Here is a 26,751-nt window from a genome sequence, read left to right as displayed (position 1 = left end):
TTTTTTTTGTTAAAGCGACAGGCTGTCTAGACACCCACGTGATGGGCCGCGCCATTGCGCACAGGAGACTGACAGAGCCGAGAGAGCCGGGGAGAGAGAGAGACAGGCACAGACAGGGGAGGGGGAAGTGAGAGACAGTCAGGGAGAGAGGAGGGGCACTGACAGCAATGAGCAGGGTGAAGTCCCTTGGTAACTGGGTGCTGTGAGTGTGAGCTTTGTGGACACAGCACCCCCCCAGTAGAGTGTAGGTGCCCCAGTGAACCCCCATAGCCGGCCCTCGTTAGCGGAGGGATACCAGTCCTCTCCCCGCTGCCCCTCGCCGTGTCTCCGCTGTGCGGCCGGTCCCTCCTCCTCTCCCCCCCCCCTCTCCCCATCGCACATTTCCATAACACAGACGGGGGCGGATCAGCCCTTTGAGAAGGAGGAAAAGACAAGTCCCACTTTATTTTTTTCCCCTCTCTCCTACTGAGCGGCCGGATAAAGGATTTTTCTTGTGGATTAAACAAGCGAGAGGCGCAACCCAGGGCTTCTACTTCTTTACTGGAACCGCATCGCGTACGGATTATCTATAAGGTTCTGCCGCCCTAGTGCCCCTACTCTCTGCCCATTTGCCCCCCATACACAAGGGATATTATCGGCAGACCCGCTCGTTTGTGGATGTACGAGTTGTGGGGGGAGCCCGCTTTCCTACCGGGAGGATTGTGTATAAATGCCCTTTAGATCCCAGGCCAAGCCGGGCAGCGCTCTGTGCTCCATTCAATGCCCCGCTGCTCCCGGCTCGGCTGCCCAGCATTAGCCCGCTGTATGTGTAGCCGGGGCGGCTGCTTGCCGTTTGCAGTATTCCTGTCGCTGCGACTCGGATCCCCCCGCCGCACTTTGCAGGATCTCTTCCCCTAAAAGACTGGCGCATGTTCCAGATCGCTTTGGCTTGTCGGACCCCCAGCTCCCCCCTACCCTCCCGGGCTGCTGCTGCTGGTCTCTGCCCGGCCTCGGATCCAGGATTCTTCATGATTTGCGGGCGTCATGCACGTTGTTTAGCCGGGAAGCCTTGCTCTCGTCCCGCATGTTCAGGACCAAACGATCGGTGCTCGTCCGGCGACTCTGGAGGAGCCGAGCTCCCGGGGAGAGCGGGGAAGGGGAAGGCGGGGAGAGGGTTCATGGAGCCGGGGGTTGCTGCCTGGGCAAATCGGCGAATAAGGTGCCCGGGAAGGCGCTGGGGGGCTCGGAGGCTGCAGAACTGAAAGCCCTCGCCCACTCCGTGCTGAAGAAGCTGAAGGAGAAGCAGCTGGAGGGGCTGCTGCAGGCGGTGGAGTGTAAAGGGGGAGCCCGCAGCCCCTGCCTGTTGCTGCCGGCGGCCAAGCTGGACTCCAGGCTGGGGCAGCAGCCCTTCTCCCTGCCGCTGCTGCTCTGCAAGGTCTTCAGGTGGCCGGACCTCAGGCACTCGTCCGAGGTCAAACGACTTAGTTGCTGCGATTCCTATGGCAAGAACAACCCGGAGCTGGTCTGCTGCAACCCGCACCATCTCAGCAGGCTGTGCGAACTAGGTAGGTGCCCCCTGTACCCAGACTGGCACTCACACACAGGGCAGGGTGGGTTTGCTCTGACTGCCATCCAGACTGGCACATACACATGGCACGGTGGGTTTGCTCTGACTGCCATCCTGTCCTGCAGGGACTTTGACACCCAGACTGGCACACACACACATGGCAGGGTGGGTTTGCTCTGACTGCCACCCTGTCCTGCAGGGACTTTGACACCCAGACTGGCACACACACATGGCAGGGTGGATTTGCTCTGACTGCCACCCTGTCCTGCAGGGACATTGGCACCCACTGGGCACAGCTGGTGTGTGTAGTTGGCATCAGAGGGTCAGTCTGGCATTAGTATTTCAATGCAGCCACAGGCTTGGGGGTTCAATATTGTGATGGGTAATGGGGATACTGATTTACTGCCATTTGGCACAGTTATAATGGGGTATATGACTGGGCATATTTATCTCAGGGCACAACTATTCTTTTTCCATATTTATCCTTGGGTATAGCGGGAATGGCAAAGGGGGCATGGCTCTGGGTTTCATGGGTACAGCACATTGGATACATTGGTCGCTGTGGCTAATAGCAGGGCAGAGTAACTTGCCCCTTGGTATAACTGACAGTGTGGCTTGGGGATAGTGGGCACGGTGGGTGCTGTGGGGGTACAGTCTGCTGTGTAAGCTGGGAGGTGTCATTGTCACTATGTCATTCCGTTGTACTGTGTGAAAGGAATGGGGGGGGTCACACGGATTGTGGGGGTGCCTTGTGTCACTTTGCCAGGAAACCTTCATATACAAGATACACCCCATTATCATCCAGTCTCCAGTCCTATAGCAGGTCTGCTGGGCTAATATCAGTGGCAATAAAGGGGGGGGGGGGCTTATGTATTTCTGGGGGGGGGGTCTCGGCTCATGTCATTATTAGGTATTATTCCCTATGACAGTAGTGACAGTGCCAGGGGGCTGAGTAGTTACTACTGACATCTCATTCATCCCCCCATCAATGGATCGGGGCTGTCCCTCCCTTTATTGCACTTATACCCTAGTAATATATTGTTTTTCCCTTCATTTACCTTTTAAGCTTATTTCTGTTCTGCTTAATGTGTTTATTAATCATGCCCTCCCCCCTGTTTCCTATTTACCAGCCTACTTTTATTATTACACCCCTATTAAAGTTGGGGTGTAAAGCGTAAACCCCCTCTTTTTGCTTCAATGCCCCTTTCTCCGGCGGCAGTTTCAGCGCACTTTTATATACGGCTGTGCGTATAATGCGCGAATAGCGAAAAAGTCTTTTCCCCAACGTACAGTGAAGTACAGTAAGGAGATAAAATTGCAGTTGCATGGCTACTTTGTAATCCTTAGAAAAATAGGGCAGCAAGGGGAAGGGGGAGGGGGTGTAAAAAGGAAAAAAAAAAAGAGAGTCCCTTTCCCTTTATCTTTTTGCCTTTCTGTGAAATGCTAACTGCTCGGCGGAGCTACAGGGGGATTATGGGGGCAGGAGTGGCTGAGCCCCCGGTCAGACAGTCGCAGGAGCTGATAGCAGGGAGGGCTGGCGCCAGGCGGCAGCTATTGTTTATCTCACTGCTAAATATCAAGGCGATCGCCGCCTCTCTGCCCTGCCTCTCACCCCCGGGGCTTACACAAACACTTTGCCTAGAAGAATGCCAGTGTTATCACAAGTTTCTATCTTGCCTTTTTTTTTTCTTCCTTCTCCCTTTCCTCATGGACCTCTCTTTATTTTCTCTCTTTTTCTTCCCTTTGCAGAATCTCCCCCACCTCCCTACACCAGATACCCCATGGACTTTCTCAAACCGACTGGTAAGTAACTTTTATTTCATACTTGTGCATCCGGGGCCTTTGGGAAGGGAGGCAGGGGGTTGCTTTACGGAGGGCCCTGATTTATGTCATCTTGACAGCTTCATTTTTTTTTTTTTTTTTTTGGTTCCCCCCTGGGGAGTTGAGTTCTGTGACTCCTGGAGTCCTACAGTTCTGTGATGTTTTAATGCAGGTTTATGGCTATTTTTGGTGTGCAATAATTTTGAATGATATTGGGGGCATTTTGTGTGACTTTGGTGATTTCTCGGTTGTGGGACCTCATGACATTTGATCATTTATTGCATACAGTTGTATTAGGATTGGGGTGCAGTTTTGGGCTCTCTGTTTTACATTTTTGTGAATTTTTACTAAATGACCCATGTATGTATATTTTTATTTATAAAGTGCTACTTTATAGATAAATACAAAGTATACAAATAAATACAAGATACAGTTGCAATAACTTAAGAGTCAAAGACACAAAAGGTTGGAGGTTCTCTGAAAACTATTGGGGCATTTTGTGTGACTTTGGGGATTTCTTAGTTGTGGGACCTCATGACATTATATCATTTATTGCATACAGTTGTATTTGGATTGGGGTGCAGTTTTGTGACTCTCTGTTTCACATTTTTATGATTTTTTTCTAAATGCCCCATGTAAAGGGTAACTTTCTGCTGCAGTTTTGTATCTGTGTGGCTCATTTTGTGTGAGTTTTTGTAACACTGTTTTCCCTATAACTTGGAAGCTTGATAAATCTCTTTTGGAATAGTTCTATTTTTGTGTATCAACGTATAAAGAGGATTTTTTTTCCCATTTTTTAATAGTTTTCAGAGAATTGTAGCATTATATAAACAGGGGAGCAGGTAATATAAATGAAAAAAATAAAAAGTATAAATACATACATTGTAGGGTATTACTACTCAGTTGGAATGAGGTCCTAGCCCAAAGAGCTTACAATCAATGATAGATAGATATTAGTAACTCTCAGGTTATTGCTTATATACAGAACAGCACCTTTAGGTTTTAGCAGTTACACAATGCAATTATCGGTGCAATGGTGCATTGTTGGGATGTCACCTTTTTTGCGCTCCAGCTGCACTCTCATTGGTTAATTTGCTCACATGCCCATTTGGAATATGGCTGCCTGTTGGCATGCGTTTTAGAATCTATAGTGGGACCCCATTGGTGGGGGGGGGCAGTAGGGCAGTAAGTGGAAAAAATGGGGTTAAAAGAAGACCTGGAGCGCCTGTTGCTGAATGGGCTGCCTGCCAGCTCCAAAGCCCATTTATAGTTGGCACCGGCGCTGTCGAGCCGCTCAGAGAGGGACAAATAAAACTTGCGCCTGGCATCTGGCTCACCTTGTTAGACAAATAAGATTGTGGCTTGCCGATAGACATATATTTATTTATATCCGCAATATGTCTAATGTCAGGGAGCGGCCACAAAGCCAGCCCATATCACAGAGCGGAGATGAATGGCGCCCCCTCTGCATATTGATCCGTGCAAGCTCTTTTATTTGTGATTATGCCCTAATGTCACACCGGCAGTAAACCAGGCTCGTCCATCATTTCCCCGGCAATAAAGCCTTGATTTACACCTTTCTGACAAGGCGTCACATTTCTCCCATAGGAGACCGACACAGCCTTTGCTATAGAATGGAATGCCTGTTGGCTAGCTGGGGGCTAGAATGGAGGTTCCCAAACTCTGGGTGCTCCCCCTGCCCAAGGCAGAAGGCTAGCTGGGCTTGGAATGTGGCCGAAGGATGCAGTTCTTGCCAGTGAAAGCAGCATTTGTTTATTATTTATCTCTGTTCTTCCAGGCCTTGTAATCAGCTGCTTATGCAACATTGTCTCAGGAGTCGGAACAGTTGGTGCTTTCAATACAAATGAATTTTAAACCTTTAAAAAATGTGTAGTTAGTGTTACAGTTTTGTTTTTTCATTGTGGCAACATTTTATTTCTGGGTTCACTTCCCCTTTAGAGGTCTTTTTTTTTTCCCATTCCCACCGCTCCCCACGAAATAAGTTTGCACCTCCAACTTTAACGAGGCTCACCTTTCTGCATGGAGGCCACAAACAGCAAAGGAAGCCGTAAGCGCGTCAGTTTCGCTGTCCTCCCATGTCCCGGGGAGCTGAGTGATGGCATTGGCTTCATTAGCAAGTGATGACATGGAAGCAGCGAGATGTGTAATAAAGAGGCCTCCGTGGCGCTGGGTGTCCTGCCGCACCAAAGCAAAGTACCCCAGGTTGCCCTGACAGGAAGTAAGTCCGGCACGCCAGGGGAAAGTTCATGCATTTATTGCGAGGAAGATGCAGTTGATCTGTCGGTTGGGCGCAGCCGATTGATGTCGCATTGGGGCAAAGCGAAGCTGTCTGTCTGTCGTCCATCAGTAATGTTTGCCTTCTGCTGAGTCGTGTTAGGAAGTGAGGGGAAATATTACTTCCCCTTGTCGCCAGTGTATGTGCACCATTGCGTTACTCTGTGTGTGTGTGTGTGTCAGACACTTTATTTGCACAGAATATTTATTCTCCGTCTATTTGCTCTGGCACAGAGTGGAAGCTGCCACAGTATTTGAGCCTCATCCAGGGGCAAGCAGTATGGCAGCGCCTACTCATATACCCACATACCAAATCCGTATGGCAACTCCCACCAATGAGTACAAACATTCATTATGGCAGCTCCCAGCACTATGTATAGATTATAATATGCAGGGATGCTCTTTGCCTGTGTTTCCATTAAAATACACAACATCACTTTTTTTACATAAAGGCCAACTAATCCACCAGTGTTGCCGTTGTGTACCACGGCAAGCTGTGTGTGTGCTGAATTGACTCTTGGCTGCTCTGTAGCCTGCTGCTGGGTTCTGACTTGAAACTGAAAACACAGCTGCACCGCTAACCTTTTCCTCGAAAGCCATACCCGTCGCAGCTCAGATGCCCCCCCATGGAATGGATTGGGTTAAAAGCCTGCGTTGCAGCAGGGAGTTTGGGCAGGAAGATGCGTGTATTCCGTCTATTTATCTGACGTTACTAGGTGAGAAGCAGCAACATCGCCTTGTAATGGAACAATGCTGAAATCATAACCAGTTTAACAAGAAGAGGGAGCGCAGCCTCTCTGTCTGGGCCCTTAATAATCATCATAATCATAATAATCATAATGGCTGCAAAAGGAGAAAAAAAAAGCGTAACTAATTAAGAAAACTCCAAGGCGGTGCTTTCAGAGCAGAGGATGCTGGGAGTTGTGGTAGCCTCAGAACTATAAGGCTCAGGCCTTCCTACTGTGAAAGGAATTCTGGGAAATGTCTTTGGGACTGTTTTATATTGCTGCGCTTACAGCATTCTGGAATTCACCTTTCTAGAACAGACCGTTCCTAGAAACTGTAATTGTTTTTCATTTTAAATGATTATAGCCTCTTTCCAGCCTCAGATATAAAATGATATATGGCCACGGGGGGGCGGCCACTGACCCTAGAAATCAATGAAACAATTGCTCTGTTGGACTACAGTATTTCGTGTTCATTTTCTGGGCAGTTATTGAAATCATTGCCCTGTTGCTAGGTTAATTGGGACCCTAACAACCAGTTAACTGCTGAAAATCCCAAACTGCTGAACCAAACCAAAAGTATATACTTTGCAAATTGCCTAGTGTCACTGTATACATCATATACAAGGTTATTTTAAAGGTAAACTAATCCTTTACAAGCTAAGCTACTGCCATGGTGCTCTGGTGGACTTTGTTTTTGATTTTGGGCACTGAGCAAACCTCCATGGATAATTTCTTTTTTTAAGGTACTTTTTGATTGGCCAGCAGCCATTACCAGAGGTGGCATTTCACGTGGGCGCTATCTTGCGGATTTTTCCTACGGGTCAATGAGAGTTTGGAGGCTCCAAGCGTGAGCGTGTTGGAATAAGTGCAGTGTGTTTAGCAGTCACTTAATCCCAAAAAATACAGTTTACTGTGAGCGGCTGAGCAGCATTTCCCCCAAACACCTCCCTGGGCCACTTATACCCCGGAGTCCAAGGTCCATCTCGGCCCGGTGGCACTTCCTGCGCTCTGCATTGTTCCCTCTTTGATTAAGTGTATCCTGTTAGAACCGTATTCTCCTGTTGGCGCTTCTACCCGCCTCTTTTAAAGGGGATGTAAACCCAGAAATAAAAATTGTCGTAAGTGTAATTGAAAGCAATAGCTGTGAATTTATCATCTTGAGTTGGCCCTATGTAGAACTGGGGGTCATTGGTTTATTCCAGGGCAGTGTATGTTCCCCCCCTTATACATTGGGATTTTTTAATGACCCACAGGGGTAAGTTTTGCCAGTATGTACCATTCTACAAGCTGTTTGTGTTGTCACTTGTATATTGGCAATTATACTGACATATTTTTTTTTTTTTTTCCCTTTACAGCGGATTCTCCAGACTCTGTCCCTTCCTCCACAGAAACAGGGGGAACAAATTTTTTGGCCCCTGAGGGGCTTTCAGGTAAGAGCAATGGTTAATGCTGATTTTTGGTATTTATTATTATGTAGCATGTGTATTAGTAATGTTGGCGGCTCCACAACAGATGTAGCCTGATTGTATAGGAATGTTGTTGGCAAAGAGTGGAAATAATATTTGGGGGCAGGGGGTCGTTTTTTGATTTTTGAGAATATTGGTACATTCAAAAGCATTTTCTGGGTGCAGTTGGCACTTTTATTAGGTAACATAGCATTTTAGTGCGACGAGTGAGGCTCTATAACGCAGGATGGCGCAGATCTTAATTGGCCCGTTATGGGGAAGCAGGCTCTCATCTATGGGGGGTGGGGGGAAAGGAAAAATTAAAAGCAGAAATGCTCAGTAAATTCTTCCCGAGTCTTCATTAAGAATTCTGCCAGGAGGCACCAGCAGTCTGTATAATTTCACTTCCAGATGTCATCGGCTTAAACCTTCTTGTTAATGTTGCTGCTTTAAAATATAAAAAAAAAACTGAAGAAAAAAAAAAAAAGTTGTGTATGAATGGCGAGGATACAAACCTTTATGGAAAAAGTCTCGCTTCTCTGCCCCGGGGGCTGCTTTCTGCTCCTGGGGTTTCAAAGGGAGTGCTGGTTTTGCTGCTTTATCATGTGATTTAACCCTTTCTGTGCTTCCCTGAGCCTATTGGCGTGTGTCTGCTTGTGTTCTAATAATACTTTGTGTTCTAGGCTATTCAATAGGGTTCTAGAGCACTGTAGGGAGATACTTTCTACAGGAGACTTCAGTGCTAGGATCAGGGGTGTTTTGTGATTGTGCATGGTATTGTGTACGGTTCCAGATAACCTCAATAGATTGCAAGCTCTGTTGAGCTCTTTTAACCCCTTGTATTGTTCAGTATTTGTATGCAACCTATGTTTGATGCATACGAAAATATGTTTCTGCTTTATAAATACTTCTTTATAATAATAGTTTAGCACCAAGAGATAATTGGCTAGCAAGTGATCGGGTCTGTGATTATCTCGTTATTCATGAATCATAAAAGTCCGAGTGGGTGAATTAAAATTGTCTGTTTGGTTACCAGTTTGTGAGTGGGGTATGGGGAGTAATGATTTGACTGTTGAACATTTGGAGCACCTAGAACAGTTCATGGTGTCTGTTGAAGGGAGCAGACCAGGTTTGAACCCACAAAAATGCCCGGATTGAAATTCTGAATTCTTTTTTCTTCCCTTGGGGTTTAAGAAGCTTACTGTGGAAATCCAGCCTACTCTTTGTGAAGGGGAAGCTAACAGGGCTGCTCCATGAAGCAATTGGGTTAACTACGCAAGCCATGAAACAAAGCCAAGTGCTACCACATGAAAGAGCATTTGTTTTGCATTAAGGCTGATTTACTAGCACCCCATTCTGCACAGTTGCGCAGTCCTTTAATATTCATCCCCCCCAGGGGCTGCACGACTGGCAAAAAAAATGTATACTTTTTATTTTATTTATTTTCTGTTTTGGTTACTGTGTGGCTAACTGAATCGCTGCACTTTTTTTTTAATGTGCGAGCCCCTGTAGAACAAAGAATAATGTATACCGGCGCCTTGCTGAGCTTTCTGGTCTGTAGTAGGGGAAAGTCATATGACTGGTACCCAGAATTCATTGCAGCAACTGGTCCTGCTAAAATAAATTGTTTTACCAGTATGCGCCATTGTATGCCATTGCCCTAGAACATGCAAGGTATTGTGGGAAATTATGTCTTGGCTGAAGGGGTGCTGATGGTACATGTAGTCGGACCCAGCAGTGCAGAGAACAGTAGGCTTCTGATTTATTGAAAATGTTTAATCAGTGCATACGCGACTGTTGCTTATTTGCTTTCATGAAGCAGCATTTTATGTTTGGGTTGACTTCCCCTTTATTAGATGCTTATGTTTGTAACATTCCGAGTCCAAGAGAGGAGCCGAGCCCCCCCTTTTTCCCTATAATACTCAGAAGTTTCTAAACTAAAGTGTAACATTTCTGCTGAGACTCCGGACGTGACCAATCAGAGCCTTGCTTTGTACAAGCTGCCCCCCTTTCCCCGCCTCCCCCAGGACTCCTGGCTGGGCCCTGCCTCACTGAGCTGGCTTAATCAATGGGGCACAGTTCAGGGGGGTTGGAGAAAGGTCGGAACTCAGGAGGCTGGAGCCAGAGAGTTGATTCCTTTGGCAAAGGAAGAAATAATGTGGATGCTAAAAATCCAATCCCTGGGGGCCCCCCCTCACAAAAGAAACTGGTTCCTCTTGGAAAGCACAGGGGTGACCTTTTAATTCACTGGCGCTGCCCTTTCATGCTGCATTCGGGAACGTTTCCCCCCCTCCTGTTTCTCTTAAAAGAAGCTGATCTTGGAACAGAAAACGGCTTTTGTGGCCAGTCCTCTTATTTAATGATCCCTCCTGTGGGGACCGTCCCCCCTTGTCAGAAATAGCGCACTCTGTTCTCTTATTAGCGCTGCTGCTTGGAGGATGCTGGGAGTTGTAGTTTAGCATTGACCGGTGTCGTTTTCTTTTGTTGGACCTGTGCGAATTAGTGCGCTGTGATGTGGGGGCCCCCAAGCCTTTAAAGGGCTCCGTGGGGCCCAGCACGTAGTGTTGTGTGTGTGTTCTGACCTCGCGGAGAATTTATGGAGTAATGATGTCACGGGGGCCTTTGTTCTTGGCATGGCTCATGTTTTACATCTTCCAAGCATTCTGTTACATTATACTGAGCAGGGGACGGGGCAGTGGGTATAGTAAGGCACTGGCACGAATGTCTAGTAACTCGTAGCAACCACTCAGCAGGTAGCATTTACTTTTCAGCTGTTTAAAAGCAGACATCTGATTGGTTGCTATGGACAACAGACCTGGTTTAAACTTTTGCATAACCCTGTGTCTGTCCTCCTGCCCTTTTTATGGGCCGCAGCACAAGAAGAGGAGGCCCCCCCCCCGGCAATGCCAAAAGTAAATGTGACTGACTTTATATACTTTGTTCTTTTTTGCCTCCTTGGGGAAAAACACCCTAAAAACAGGCCTGCTTTTCAGCCTTGTAATACTGCGCCCACCTGGAATTAATGTAGATACATCCTTCCCACAAAAGACCTGCTGTGTATCCGACTCAGGTTTCATTGTGACATAACAGAGAGGCATGAAATGCTTTTCTGCGCCTTTGATCCCCAGTGGCATCTCGGCGAGCCGCGGCGTTCGGAGTCTGGGCATTCACAATAAAGAAACTTTAATATGGGACTTGTGGGTCATTTCTGTGCAGGGACTGGCGTGTCAGGCTCGGTTATGTCTTATTTACAACCTCGGGCTTCATTTTTCCACAAAGGGGGGGCGCTGGGAGTTGCAGTTCTGTTATCTGGATATTGTATAAATTTTGTTGGGGGAGAGTTTGGAAAGTTGATTTCCATTGTCTGATGGTATTGGCCTGCTGTGAATGCTGGGAGATGTAGTTCAGTAGAGCTGGTAATGCCTCGTACACAGCAATGCAAACATATTTATCAGGAGCTAAAGGGTCTGGATAAGGCTAGGCTGCCTGCCAGACGGTGTGTACCTTAGCAAACAGCACATCATCTGACCGTCACTGGGAGCCGCCGGGCCGGTGAAGGAGAGAAATACTGTCTGGGACTTGGCAAGCTCTTTGTGTAGCTCTTGGCCTCAGAGTTTTTTTTTTTTTCTTTTCTTTTTTCTTCTGCCCCATTTTGGGGGATTTCTCATACAAGCAGCTAGGGTGGGCTTCATATCACATAAAAGGCTAAGGGGGCTACGTATCACATCAAAGAAAAATGGGTTTCATTTTCATTGCCCTTTATTTCAGCTTTTTGGTCGTCCCTCTTTAACATTATTAAGGACACTCCTGTAACCCCCTATATAAGTGTAGTGTAGTATTTTGTACCTAATACTATGTTACCCTATAGCAGCATGTGAGACCACTACCCCTGTTACTGAACTACACATCTCTCTATTCCTAGCCCCTTGGCACCCAGTCAGCTGCTGAGTTTGAGAGGTGAATGCCACATTCCTGTTGGTGCCGTCTCACAGTGACCTGGCAGTGAGCAGCCTAGGGGAATAAATTAACAGGCCACACAGGGGTCACTGCCAACGCCACCATCTTTCTTAAGTAGGATTAAATGACCCACGTAGCAGTCTGGCTGACTGCCTACTGTCTCACAGCAGCTTCCTTTGCAGTTTATTTTCAGCTGCATAGATATAGCCTTCTGATCCGCACACTCGGTGTAGTCGTGACACACAAATACATAGAGTGTGTGTTCCCCCTTATTGTGGGGTTCTCTATTAAAATCTTTTGAATAGCCCTTAAATCGGTCTGGAGTGGTTAGAATTCATTTTTGTACTTAATAGTCAGCAGTCCTGCCCTGCTTTATGGCTGAGATTCTAGCTATCTGTATAACAGAGCATTCTGTCACAGTGGCACAGATCCTATCTGATCCCCCCATTGTAAGCAGCAGTCCTGCCCTGCTTTATGGCTGAGATTCTAGCTATCTGTATAACAGAGCATTCTGTCACAGTGGCACAGATCCTATCTGATCCCCCATTGTAAGCAGCAGTCCTGCCCTGCTTTATGGCTGAGATTCTAGCTATCTGTATAACAGAGCATTCTGTCACAGTGGCACAGATCCTATCTGATCCCCCCCATTGTAAGCAGCAGTCCTGCCCTGCTTTATGGCTGAGATTCTAGCTATCTGTATAACAGAGCATTCTGTCACAGTGGCACAGATCCTATCTGATCCCCCCATTGTAAGCAGCAGTCCTGCCCTGCTTTATGGCTGAGATTCTAGCTATCTGTATAACAGAGCATTCTGTCACAGTGGCACAGATCCTATCTGATCCCCCCATTGTAAGCAGCAGTCCTGCCCTGCTTTATGTTTTCTTTATGGAAAGAAAACAGATATATTTAGCAACAGCTAACCCCCCAGCGCTATTTAGAAGTGCATCAGAAGGAATACTTTGAATCAAAATTCCCATAGTTCATAGTGTGAAAGAGGCACACAAGTTGGGTAGGGGCAGTACATTTTGGCAATAACTTTCATTTTGGTTAACAGGAAATAATGAGAAGGAGGAAATGGCATCATTTCTTTACAAAAACAGTGCCAAAAAAGAACTAACATTCTCAAGAAAGTGTATAACAAAGCTTTTATTCAATGTCAGAGGACTTTATTTTATTTGTATTATTTTAAAAAATATTTTATTAGCAGAGGTCACCTCTAGTTTAAGCAGCTCTGGAGCTGCTTTTTTTTTTTCCTCTCATTTTTCTAAAGGATCTTTCATGGCTTTTGCTTCCTTCCCCGAAGTTTGAGGCCAAGGAAACTGTTGGCTGAGAGCTAATTTCAGTTTGGCTGCTCAAGTCTCACACAGGTCCCCACCCAATGTCATTATCTTGGGTTTAACTCTAAAAAAAACTGTGTTTGAGTATTTGCTTCTAGATCTACCTCCATGAAGGAATAGCTCATATTTTATAGAAAAGCTGCTGATTTTGAATGGACTTGTGTGTGAAGCCAGAGGCTGCCTTGGAAGGTACTAAAGCCTAACTGGTTTGGGCCTACAGTGTGGAAGGCGACAGCATTTTCTAGTTTTCCATGTAAGGGCAATGCTACCAATAGGAGGGATTCTTGTATCTGCAAGATGGTGGCGTTTGATCACGTGACTTCATTGCATACTGTTATTGGGGGGTTAGTAATGGAGACAGAATGCATGTTGAATGTGTGTGTTTATGTGTTTCTTTTTGTGTTGGTGAGTGAAAATGAGACAATTCAGAGCTGTGTCTTTTCCCTCCTCGCAGTGGGACAGCTTAGCTGTTCAGAGACTAAATGGCTTGTTTTGTTCCATGAGATTAATCACAAATAGAGGCCAGACTATGGCCAGCCACAGTCTAATCCGAAACAATAGCTTTACCAGTGACTGACTTTTGTCTGAACCCCTGCTAGCCTTGGCTTCTCGGAGTTCATTAATTAGAACTGAGCGAGGAATAGGCTGTTGATCTAAGTAGTACGCATGGAAGGCTTTTTAACTCCTTCTGGCAATGTCCTAGTACTAGTGACATACCAATAGCGCAAACATGTGTCACGTGGAAACAGGATTTCAAAATCAAGAAATGTCCTAATTAAATTATCCCTAGAATGTTGCACATACATTTAAAAATGAAGCAGTTGCAAGCAAGGGTAGGTTGTCTTGACTACCAACCATCATGATGGTCAGTAGACAATTTCTGCCAGATATCAGTCGGGCAGGCCGTTGGTTTGCCCCCCATACAGGGGTTTATAAACTACTGACTCGGTGTTGATGGGCCATGTCTGCAACTAATCTGGGCCCATGTTTGGGCAGCTTCAGATTCTTTCTTATGTTAAACAAGCAGTTGCTTTTAATCACAGCCCCCCTCAGTCGCTGGGGTCCCCTTGTTTACATTTTTATCCATCAATCAGTATAATGTATTAATGATTTTAATGCCCCAGTTCTTGCCCCAGTCTGCAGGACTGGCTTTTGTGAATAAGAAAAGATGACAACCGGTGCTTTTCCAGCTTATTGACTAACTGGGAGGACACGACAAGCCTTTCCTCTCTGATAAAACAAAAGGCACAGTTAATAAGTAAAGCCCTTAAGTGATACAGAGCCAGACAAACGTTTTCTTATCCCAGGCTGTAAAATCGACAAGACGCCCCTCTAGGACATTCCTTGTAATGAGACTAAAGCACACACCAGCCGCCAGGGGCTGGAAAGGGGGGGGGGACCCCGAGTGAGACGCTTCTCCCAGGGTTAAATTATCATTAAAATAAAGATTAAAGCAATGTGGCATCTCTGTGGGCTTTATTCCCATGGATTTTATAAAAAAAAAAGCTTTCCATTGCGTTTGCTAATTACTAATATATATATATATATATATATATATATATATATATATATATATATATATATATATATATATATAATATTATATTTTAGGGTTTGTTTTACTTTTTTTCCACTTAAACTAAGGGCATGGAACATTCCTTCTTGCATAGTTGTGTTTGTACGTTTGTGTAGGAGCTGCCATTTTGCTTTCCATAGACAGTACACTGCGGCCATGTTGTGTTGTATGCCACAGAATACTTCTTATGTTTCTGGAAAATGTTAAACCGTGTTTCTTGTGCACTCTGTTTAAAGGGCTACCTAGCCATTTCTTTGGAATCATATAGGGAATACTGTTAGTCCTGCTCCTCTTGTTTATAGTATGAGGCCCCATGATGGCTTTGGACGCTGGGTTCACAACATAAGCAGGTCTGGTGGCTATCATTTGTAGGACCTTGTAGGAATTTTCCATACAAACAAGGATCCCAGAATGCAACTGTTACCTGCTATTTCGGCAATCCTGTTTTGCATAAACAAAGGGGGCGAGGCTTCGGTTTGCTCTCCCTGTGTTAAAAATAAAGATGCAATGGCCTTGAAAAAGATTTCTTAAGTCAAATAAATAGTCGCATTTGTGTTATGGGGAGGCAGGCAATGTGGTTTTGATCAGGAAAGGCTGGCTTCCGTGCTTCTCCAATATTAAAGGTTTTAATCTAAAAAGGCCATTCTCCCCCCTGCTCAGCGTGCAGAGCCACAGATATATTATCTGGACTGAATCGATGTGACACCAGCTTAATCAGTGAGCTTGCGTTTGATGGTCGCTGGATGGCATGGCAGCTGTGTGCAAACACATGTTTCAGATTACAGTGCAAGGAGGTAATTAGGCTACTCTTCCATTTCGTTTAAAGATATTCGACCAGGCAAGGGGTTCTTTTTTTTTTTTTTTTTTTTTTTTTTTCCCCCTCTCTTAAATCATATAAGAAGTATTTGATGACTCTGGCTGTTAACTTGCCTAGATGAAAGGGGATCGGGTTGGCTAAATAGGCTTTTGTATGCAACAGTGAGAAGACTTGGGCTAAAGTTACTCAAATATAAAACAGAATACAGAGCATTCCTTCTCCCGTGTATTTGTGTAAAGGCTGGAGCTGCCATATTGTTTTTCTTGCAAAGTATGCTATGAGCATATACCTTTTTGTATGAACAGAACATTCCTTTTCTGGATTGTTTTCCTCTGTTGTATATTTGCATTCATACTTGGCTTTCCAAAAGCACTTCTGTTTAGGGCCAGTTTGTTGTTCCAGGTTATGGAGAAGGGCCGGATTAAAGCAAGTGCTATGGCGCTCATTGAGAAAAATCACTACTTATAAATGAAGGGTTTTTTTTTTTATTCTTTTAAACTTCTCTATAATAAATTTAGCATGGGTAACAGAATCCAGACATAAATCCTTTACTGGCAGAAATTAAAGGGGCGGGAAGTGCCCTCTAGGGCTGACTTTAGTGCAGGGGTACCCAGCCTTTCTTACTCGCGAGACACAGTCAAATGTAAAAAGATTTAAGGGGCGACACAAGCATCATAAAAGTTCATGGAGGTGCCAAATAAGGGCTAAGATTGGCTATTAGGTGCCTCTATGCACCCTATCAGCTTACAGGGGCTTTATTTGGTAGGAAATCTTGTTTTTATTCAACCAAAACTTGCCCCCAAGTCACGAATTCAAAAATAACTCCCTGGTTTGGGGGCACTGAGAGCAACACCCAAGGTTGGTGAGCAACATGTTGCCCCCGAGCCACTGGTTGGGGATCACTGCTTTAGTAGTAGTAGGTCCAAAGGCCAAACCAACTTTCCCAAAGTCCAATTATTAATATAACGTAGGGTTGTTCAACCTAGGGCCTTCCAGCTCTTGCTGAAGTACAGTTGCCCTACCCCATACTGGTACTGTTCATATCCCAGTCTACTGTCTCCATCTTTCTTTGCTGTCTCCATCTTGCTCTACTATTTTTATAATTCCATACAGTCTCCATCCTGCCCTAGCCTCTTCATCTTGGCCTACTGTTTCCATATTGCCCTAGTATCCCCACATCTTTTCTTTGAGGCCCCTCCGCATGTGGTATCCAAATATCAAGTCGGCTGTGTTTCATACCAACATGCCATTAAATTCTGACTGTTTAGTTGTGTGTTATCTTTTGAGTTTTTCTTCCATTAAATGATTTTGAAGTGAATCGATGGTATGAATGTGTCTGGGGTTTTCCTTAGCAAGCCAGAGAGGGAATATTTGTGTGAGCCTGAGCGTGCGTGTGGATGGGAGTTGAACATGTGCTTAGGAGAAATGATTAGATTATACATGCAGACACAAGTAATGATTAACTTTTTCAGTCTGCATACCGTCTCCAACCTGACTGCTGCTGCTTTTTTTCTTTTCTTTCCCCTACTCCCTAAGCTGCCCTGTGTCAGACGGGTTGGAGATTTTATGAAAACAAAAAAAAAAAAAGGCGGGAGGGGGAGGTAGGGAAAGATCCAGTGGAGGAATTTATTGAGTGGAATGCAGCTATTGCCCAGAAACGTCATTTTATCTCAATAGTTTTTAAAATTCCCAAAAGGAATTTTTTTTTTTTAAAGAAAATACTTTCTTTATAGCAGTTGGCAATTAGTTATATATATATATATATATATATATATATATATATATATATATATATATATATATATATATACTATAGTGTTTTCTATAGCTTACTGGGGCACATAGGTGACTCCCAAACTTATATTGGGTGCCCTGAAAGCGAACGTCTTATAGAGTTAGACTGTATTTGTTTTCCTGGTGTTGAATTTGTTTTTTTTTTTCCTGCCTTTCTCTTTCTGTACTAAATAAGGAAGTGAATTTTGGGGGCAGCCATCTTGGTTTCTTCCTGGATTGATGTCCAGCTCTCTGTCTAGCAATGTTTTTTTCCAGTAGATTTGTTTACTTCTGCTTGTACAGTGTAGTTCTGTTTCCATTGTTGGTAGGCTCAGGCCACTTAACCACACTGCGTATCCCATTACTTTATTAGTCACTAGCATGGCTCTTTTTTAGGTTTGCACGCTTCAGTAGTTCATAACTTTGGGTGTGTTTGCTGAATAGGATGAAAGCGGATAAGACAGACTGTACTAATTAAGAAATCATTATAAGGAGCTGGACTTTGGCTGTCGCCAGTGGGTAATGGCTACTCTGACAAGGGCTACGGGTTGCTCAATACAGATATGAATGTTACTTGCCCCAGTACCTACGGCCCTAAGTAGTCACACCCATTTTGTATTTGGAGGTCTCCATTGCTGAATAAAGCAGACCCTGGGGGGCAGGCAGCTTGCAGCCCTCGTTTGCATTAGCTCTTTGTGTGATTGTTGTCTGTTTGTTTTATAATTCTGCAACCCTTAAGGGGCTTTTTTCTGTTTGTATTCATTGGTATTCACAGCCTTACGTATACCCCTAATACAAGGAGCATAGGCAAATTCACTGTACTTACTATAGCCTTATGTATATATCACAGCCTTATGTATACCCCTAATACAAGGAGCATAGGCGATTTTACTGTACTTACTATAGCCTTATGTATATGTCACAGCCTTATGTATACCCCTAATACACAGGCAAATTTACTGTACTTACTATAGCCTTATGTATATATCACAGCCTTATGTATACCCCTAATACAAGGAGCATAGGCAAATTTACTGTACTTACTAAAGCCTTATGTATACCCCTAATACAAGGAGCATAGGCGATTTTACTGTACTTACTATATAGCCTTATGTATGTCACAGCCTTATGTATACCCCTAATACAAGGCGCATAGGCAAATTTACTGTACTTACTATAGCCAGTTCCTGAATGGGGGGGGGGGGTAATTATATTGCTCAGGATATTTCTGAACCTGATATTCATTCAGGTATTTTTTGTTTTTTTGCTCCAAGTTGTGTAGATCAGTTCAGCCAGCCTTTCCCAGTGGCAAAGGGTTAAACAAACAGCCTCGCACATACTGTGAATAAATTGTGAATGGCTTTTGGCTTCATTTGAGCTCCCACCCGTCCTCTAAGGCATTTTGCTATTAAGCGGAGTTTAGCTTTATCCTACAAAGAACGCTCTATAATTTACATGGTTGATGATACTTTGGATCCCGGGACAGAGGAAGTGAAAAAAAAAAGGCAGTTGGCTCCTCTGTAACCGCTGGAGACAGGCAACAAGCGGTTTGTTTTGTTACACGTGTAATTTTTTTTTTCTTCCTGTCTACAGACAGAAAAAAAAGACACTGGCCCAGTTGTAAAATAGACTCCTTTAGATGTGTGTGTGAGAAACAGCCCCCCTAAAGCCTTGTGCTGAGGTGAAAATATATTTGCATTCCCATTTCTCTCCACACTCAGAGGGGAATCAACTTCATTCCTTTTTGTGAAGATGTCTTCTCCTTGCCCATGTTAATGACTCCCTAAACCGTCCATGATAATCTTCAATCTCCCCCCCAGGCCTTGGTCTGATAGTGAGCCCTATGGCAGCGCTTATCTGAGTGTGCCATTCATAAGCAAATCACAGTTCTAGCATTCTGTTTGAAATTCATGACTAGACACCCAGTCAACACTCCAGTCCCTCCAAGCGGAACTTACTCGACATATTTATAGTGTACTTTGGCTCCGAATCATTTAAAAAAAAAAAAAAAAATGTAGTTTGGCTATTCCCTTCTTTGGCCCTGGTGTCATTGAAAAAGCTGGTGAGATTCATTCATGAACTGCTACCAGTGTTCCCATAATGGGCTCTTCATTGCTCGCCAGAATGGCTCGGTCTGTGCGCGCTGTCAATTAAATACGCCTTTGTAAGCGGCAGGGCACTTCTTGTAATGTGGGATCCACTAATGCATACACAAACACCCAGACCCGGGGCTCCATTCGCCCACCCCCTCCTTTCCTGGAAGGGGCTCTTTCAAGTTTGGGTGTGGGAATAGGAAACAAAAATAAACAAAAAACAAACCTGAAAGAATTTCTGGTGGTTCTTAAGAATTTCGTTTCATTCTGGAAGCGGCCGATCCATCCCTCAGCGGCGATCAAACAGAAATCTGAAAGGTGAACAGTTTACTCCTCTGGAGTCAATACACGTTTTCTTTTCTTCGCTGCTTCAGACTCCCAAGAACAAATACGTAAAATTGTATTTTTTTTTTTTTTTCAAGGGACAAAAGACAGAGCCATTTAGACTGACTGAGTGGGTAGAAAGAGACTCATTTAACTGTAAATTTAGATTTTTACACATATACCCTTTTTTTTACAGTATTAAAGTATAAGAAAAAAAAGAGCTACCATATTGCTTCCCCTAAACCAGGGGTCCCAAACCTTTCTTACTCGTGAGCCACAGTCAAATGTAAAAAGACTTGGAGAGCAACAAGCATCATAACAGTTCATGGAGGTGCCAAATAAGGGCTGTGATTGGCTATTAGGTGCCTCTATGCACCCTATCAGCTTACAGGGGGCTTTATTTGGTAGGAAATCTTCTTTTTATTCAACCAAAACTTGCCCCCAAGTCAGGAATTCAAAAATAACTCCCTGGTTTGGGGGCACTGAGAGCAACATCCAAGGGGTTGGGGAGCAACATGTTGCCCCTGAGCCACTGGTTGGGGATCACTGCCTTAAACCAATGGCTGTCGGGATTTTTTTCCAGTTCAAGCCCCCATTGGGAGCCATAGTTCCAGGAATATCTAGGAGATCAATGAAACAATTTCCCAGTCCCCACAGTTTGGGAATACTTCCTACTGTATGAGCAGCACATATACAGAACATTCCTTCTCTGTGTACTGGCATTTAACCCTACGAGTAGGGGCTGCCATATTGTTTTGCACTGTTAGTAGTTTCGGTCTTATTTTTTTTTTTTTTTTTAAATATATATATTTGGTGGTACATCTCTGGGCATGAAGGGGTTAGCAGAGAGGCAGCACATAGCCTGCAATTTATCTGAGGCAGGCAATTACCATAATCTGAAAACTTCTCCTTACTGACGTCTGTCTGAAAATTGCTGGGTGTACAGGCGGGCCCTGGAGATGAAAGGCAAAAATGCAGGCTTAAGGATTTTCTTTCACGCAATAGGGTGCCTACAGCCTCGCTTTTATAGACATTTCCTGACCTTTTTTTTTTTTTTTACTTTTTTTTTTTGCATTTCGCTCAGAATGCATTTATTTTGTTTGCAGCCGATTGTGCTTTCCAAGAAATGCCATCTTTCCCCTTCCAGCCTGGCATGTACGGGCATTACCAGGGCTGGCGTGCCTTAGTGTGCGGTTCCAGTACAGGCATGATGGGAATTTAGATTTTTGGTTATGAAGCGCCTATAGGTTTTTGTTAATAATCACTTTATTAATGGCTTTTTTTGGGGGGGGGGTTGAAGCACACCCCCCCCTTTACTTATAAATTCCTTTCTCCATAGAAGTACTGTAGTTTCAAAAGGTTAGGTTAAAGGTAACCTGATCCGATTGCACCAACAAAAACCCTCCCTAAACACTCTCCTCCACCGCTCCCTCCTTTGCACCCCTCCCCACAAATTTTTTTTTTCTTTCCCTCTTTCACCGCTCGCTGCGTTTTAGTGCCAGGTTTCAGTGGGATAAAGATATTTGAAACAAAGTATTGTGAGGCACCGAGAAGGGGGCTGTGCGAGGCGACCAGGCACACCTAAGCGCCTCTGAATTCCTTCTGCTTAGGAATATTTGCACCCCCCCCCCCGCCCATTACTGTTCTGCTACCCCTCAAAAACAAATCAAACAACAAAAAAACTAATCAAGGCAGATTAACTTGCTTTAAATCTCCCCAAAATTTCAGATATTGCGATGTAGGTGGGCATTCCATAAAGGCCTGGGTGCACTAAGGAAGGACAAAATGCAAGAGTAACACCGTGTATACAGAAGCAAGATGGTGGCAGCAACTGTTGCTATTGCTGCTGCAGACCTATAGGCCCCTTGGCAGTATTTTTGATAGTGGGGCGCTGCAGTGCTTGTTTTGCCCCCGGGCCCTACTAAAATACTAAAGGCCTCCCTGCACTGAGCCGATTTCTCTCTCTCGCCGCTGGGAGGAAACTTGCAGGGAAAAGCTGAGTGCACTTTTGCTAACAAATACAAGACTTCCGGTCTCCACCCTGCACACCGCAAACCACAGACTTAATAGGCTCGGTTAAATCTATAATTCATCTGACGTCTGAGTTATACCTTTTTATTACCGAGGCTCCAGCAAGAAGCGTTAAAGGCTCTGTGTAAACCATACAGCAGATAATATGCTGCCTTTCATTCGGCCCCCTCTAAAAAAAGCTGGAGGCCCAAATAGCAGCATGTATTAGGCTGGCAATTAAAATTAAAAAAAGGAACCAGGGTTGTATGGCTCAGCAGCTATTAATGTGCGCCGGGCAGATATCTCTGAGTTTTAACACATTTTCTGTGGCAAAACATGTTGAAGCTTATTGTGTGCCCAGAACATTCCTTCTCTGTATATTTGTATTTATACATATGGGTAGGGTGCCATAGTGTTTCTCTTAGACAGTACAGTATGGGGGTACAGCTTATTGTGTGCCCAGAACATTCCTTCTCTGTATATTTGTATTTATACATATGGGTAGGGGGTGCCATAGTGTTTCCCTTAGACAGTACAGTATGGGGGGTACAGCTTATTGTGTGCCCAGAACATTCCTTCTCTGTATATTTGTATTTATACATATGGGTAGGAGGTGCCATATTGTTTCCCTTAGACAGTACAGTATGGGGGTACAGCTTATTGTGTGCCCAGAACATTCCTTCTCTGTATATTTGTATTTATACATATGGGTAGGAGGTGCCATAGTGTTTCTCTTAGACAGTACAGTATGGGGGTACAGCTTATTGTGTGCCCAGAACATTCCTTCTCTGTATATTTGTATTTATACATATGGGTAGGGGGTGCCATAGTGTTTCCCTTAGACAGTACAGTATGGGGGGTACAGCTTATTGTGTGCCCAGAACATTCCTTCTCTGTATATTTGTATTTATACATATGGGTAGGAGGTGCCATATTGTTTCCCTTAGACAGTACAGTATGGGGGTACAGCTTATTGTGTGCCCAGAACATTCCTTCTCTGTATATTTGTATTTATACTTGTGGGAGCCCAGTATAATAACCCAGCTGCCATCTGTATACACGGAATATTTACTATAATGATACAGTGATTTTTGTTGTATCCTGATTTTAATCCTTTCCCCTTTTTTTGTCAGCAGATTCCCAACTTCTTCACGAGACTGGGGACCCGTCCCACTGGTGCGTGGTGGCGTATTGGGAAGAGAAAACGAGGGTGGGTCGCTTATACTCTGTCCAAGAGCCCTCCCTGGATATCTTCTATGATCTACCTCAAGGGAACGGCTTCTGCCTTGGGCAGTTGAACTCGGACAATAAAAGTCAGTTGGTGCAGAAGGTCCGCAGCAAAATCGGATACGGGATCCAGCTGACCAAGGAGGTCGACGGCGTGTGGGTCTATAACCGCAGCAGTTACCCCATCTTCATCAAGTCTGCCACACTGGACAACCCGGACTCTAGGACGTTATTGGTCCACAAAGTGTTCCCTGGATTTTCCATCAAAGCGTTTGACTACGAGAAGGCTTACAGTTTGCAGAGACCCAATGACCACGAGTTCATGCAGCAACCATGGACCGGATTTACTGTACAGATAAGCTTTGTCAAAGGCTGGGGCCAATGTTACACGAGACAGTTCATCAGCAGTTGCCCGTGCTGGCTGGAGGTGATATTCAATAACCGGTGACTCGGAGACGAGCGGACATCTGGACTCTCAACTACTTTGCTGCTAATATTTCCTCCTGAGTGCTTGCTTCTTCATGCGGACTCGCTCTTTCTTTGTTTTTACGTCATTTTTTTTTTTTGTTGTTGTCGTCGTTCGTTTTGAGAAATAGCTTATGTCAAGAATGACCTTTTCCCTGTTCTATTCTTTACCCGAGTGAATGACTTCCGGCCAAGCTTGCCCCCGGGTAGGGGATGGGTGTTTGGGCAACGCGTGGAGTGTGCTTGTAATGTTTTTTTTGGGGGGGGGGGGAAATCGACCGCTTTCTTGTGCAATGAGTAGACAATATTTTTGTGGGGGAGGGGGCCGAGTGATGCAGAATTAAGTTCAGTATTTTGTCATTTTATTTTTGCATATGGGTGACCACTGCTTACACCTCACGTCTCTTCGTTTCTGCCCGGCACGCTTTATGGGGTATGAAGTGGGCGACTTTAGAGCAACATCTAAGGTGCTTTTATTGGTTAGTTGCAGGGATAAATGGATGCTGATGTTGTTGCTTAGCAACAGCAGTGACAGTGATAATAATAAAGGCACCTTAGGCTGCTCCGCTACTGTTCCTGCTATCCTATAGCCAAACAAGCACTGCAGACTCTTCAGACCAATGTCTTTTATTCACGACTGGTAATTATACATTTCACACGGAACGCTCTCCGCCTCGACTCCCCCCGACCCGACTGCTTTGAGGTGTAAACATTATTGCTTAGTCTGATTTGCAGTGATCTGTCATATGTCTCTATCAAGACCAAACCAAAAAAAAAACTGCCATTCTGATACCTGACTCCCCCCCCCCCCCTCAACCCTTTTTTTTTCTTTTTGCCCCTAAAATAAAATAATCCAATGTATTGGGTCAGGACATGTGGTTTGTTGTTTTAAACAGACCATTACAAGATAACTGCCCAACTCCGTGTTATTTCAGTCCCCTTAGTGGAAAGGGTTAACACATTATTTATTTATATTTTTTATTTTCTTGCATGTGTATATTCTGTGATCATCAGAATTTCAGGCATCACCCCTAACTCCTTCACTGCCAGAGGTGCCTTTGGCAGTAAAGGAGTTAATTCCCTGACTTCCTGATCTCCATTTGAATACATGGGGTGTGGGATCAGACGGAGGGTAGTCTCTTATGGGTTAATAAGAAGTTGTGACCTCAGATTTCATTCTGGAAAACCTGATTGGTTGCTGGTTTGACATCCCACCATAAAACAAATGTGGCGTTAAACCAATACACCCCTGTTCCTTCGCTCCGGGTGTAAGTGAACTACAACTCCCAGCATTTTTCTATCATTAAATTTGTTGAAGAATTCTGGGACTTGTAGTCCAACATCATCTTGGGAGCCAAGGTTAGCCAACAGGGCTATATGAAAGACTAGTAAGGGACTATGCTCCAAGGCCCGCATCCCTGCAAAGGGAAGACACAGAGTATACGGAACTCACGAATATGTCTGAGACGAAACAATACAGTATTTGCTCTATACTTTCTTCTCCTTATAAGGTACACGTTATGCACAGGGAAGGGTTAAATTCGTGTTTTTTTTTCTCGTTCATTTCTTCTTAATATCATACAATGGAGTGTGGTAACGTTAGCATTTTCCTAGCTCAGTGAGCATGTTTAACATAAGCTATTTTTCTAAATCCCGAAGTTTAAATGATCAAGAAAAAAAGAAAAGCACTCTTTGGAACTTACGCATCGTAGTGCTTCGGAAAAAAAGAAAACGGAAAAAAACGTTTCGAAAAACGAAAAAAAAAAAGGACTCCTTAAAAAAAAAAAAACTGAGATTTATTAAAAAAAATTGTATTTTATGTTATATATAAATATATTATTACTTGTAAATATAAAAGACGTTTTATAAGCATCATTATTTATGTATTGTGCAATGTGTATAAACGAGAAAAATAAAAAAGATGCACTTTGCTTAATATAAATGCAAATAACAAAATGCCAAATTAAAAAAAAAACAAACAAACATATCCTCATGTCTCTGGCGTGTTCGTTATGCGCAAATGTTGGTTTTTATTGTTATGACACAATCAGATTTCTTGGGCCTAATACTGAGTGTTGCCCTGCTTTATGGCTGAGATTCTAGCTATCTGTATAACAGAGCATTCTGTCACAGTGGCACAGATCCTATCTGATCCCCCCCATTGTAAGCAGCAGTCCTGCCCTGCTTTATGGCTGAGATTCTAGCTATCTGTATAACAGAGCATTCTGTCACAGTGGCACAGATCCTATCTGATCCCCCCCATTGTAAGCAGCAGTCCTGCCTTGCTTTATGGCTGAGATTCTAGCTATCTGTATAACAGAGCATTCTGTCACAGTGGCACAGATCCTATCTGATCCCCCCCATTGTAAGCAGCAGTCCTGCCTTGCTTTATGGCTGAGATTCTAGCTATCTGTATAACAGAGCATTCTGTCACAGTGGCACAGATCCTATCTGATCCCCCCCATTGTAAGCAGCAGTCCTGCCCTGCTTTATGGCTGAGATTCTAGCTATCTGTATAACAGAGCATTCTGTCACAGTGGCACAGATCCTATCTGATCCCCCCATTGTAAGCAGCAGTCCTGCCCTGCTTTATGGCTGAGATTCTAGCTATCTGTATAACAGAGCATTCTGTCACAGTGGCACAGATCCTATCTGATCCCCCCATTGTAAGCAGCAGTCCTGCCCTGCTTTATGGCTGAGATTCTAGCTATCTGTATAACAGAGCATTCTGTCACAGTGGCACAGATCCTATCTGATCCCCCCATTGTAAGCAGCAGTCCTGCCCTGCTTTATGGCTGAGATTCTAGCTATCTGTATAACAGAGCATTCTGTCACAGTGGCACAGATCCTATCTGATCCCCCCATTGTAAGCAGCAGTCCTGCCCTGCTTTATGGCTGAGATTCTAGCTATCTGTATAACAGAGCATTCTGTCACAGTGGCACAGATCCTATCTGATCCCCCCATTGTAAGCAGCAGTCCTGCCCTGCTTTATGGCTGAGATTCTAGCTATCTGTATAACAGAGCATTCTGTCACAGTGGCACAGATCCTATCTGATCCCCCCATTGTAAGCAGCAGTCCTGCCCTGCTTTATGGCTGAGATTCTAGCTATCTGTATAACAGAGCATTCTGTCACAGAGGCACAGATCCTATCTGATCCCCCCATTGTAAGCAGCAGTCCTGCCCTGCTTTATGGCTGAGATTCTAGCTATCTGTATAACAGCATTCTGTCACAGTGGCACAGATCACCCAATTACAATTGCTCAACCTATTGCTTTGGGTGCTGTTAACTAATGGAACATTTTCTCTTCCTGCTGGATAACAGAGGGTTAACAAGG

The 26,751-nt window shown here is 44.4% G+C and overlaps 1 protein-coding gene across 2 annotated transcripts; it reads left to right on the top strand.

Annotated features, from left to right (window-relative positions):
• On the top strand, positions 1-25,377 carry smad7 (SMAD family member 7). 2 transcript variants are annotated; one of them, XM_004910337.4, is made up of 4 exons: positions 1-1,544; positions 3,296-3,349; positions 7,746-7,820; positions 22,856-25,377. In XM_004910337.4, the coding sequence occupies exons 1-4, from the start codon at positions 1,064-1,066 to the stop codon at positions 23,395-23,397; spliced, it is 1,152 nt and encodes a 383-aa protein (XP_004910394.1). In that variant the 5' UTR covers positions 1-1,063; the 3' UTR covers positions 23,398-25,377. The 2 variants fall into 2 exon arrangements, with proteins under 2 accessions (XP_004910394.1, XP_002936553.2); XM_002936507.5 differs by having other exon boundaries at positions 4-1,544; positions 22,859-25,377.
• The last annotated feature ends 1,374 nt before the right edge of the window (positions 25,378-26,751 follow it).

Source organism: Xenopus tropicalis, chromosome 1, assembly GCF_000004195.4.
Source record: "Xenopus tropicalis strain Nigerian chromosome 1, UCB_Xtro_10.0, whole genome shotgun sequence".
Classification (NCBI taxonomy): Eukaryota; Metazoa; Chordata; class Amphibia; order Anura; family Pipidae; genus Xenopus; species Xenopus tropicalis.
The sequence above is the reverse complement of the archived record's forward strand: the minus strand, read 5'-3'. Positions and strand labels throughout refer to the sequence as shown.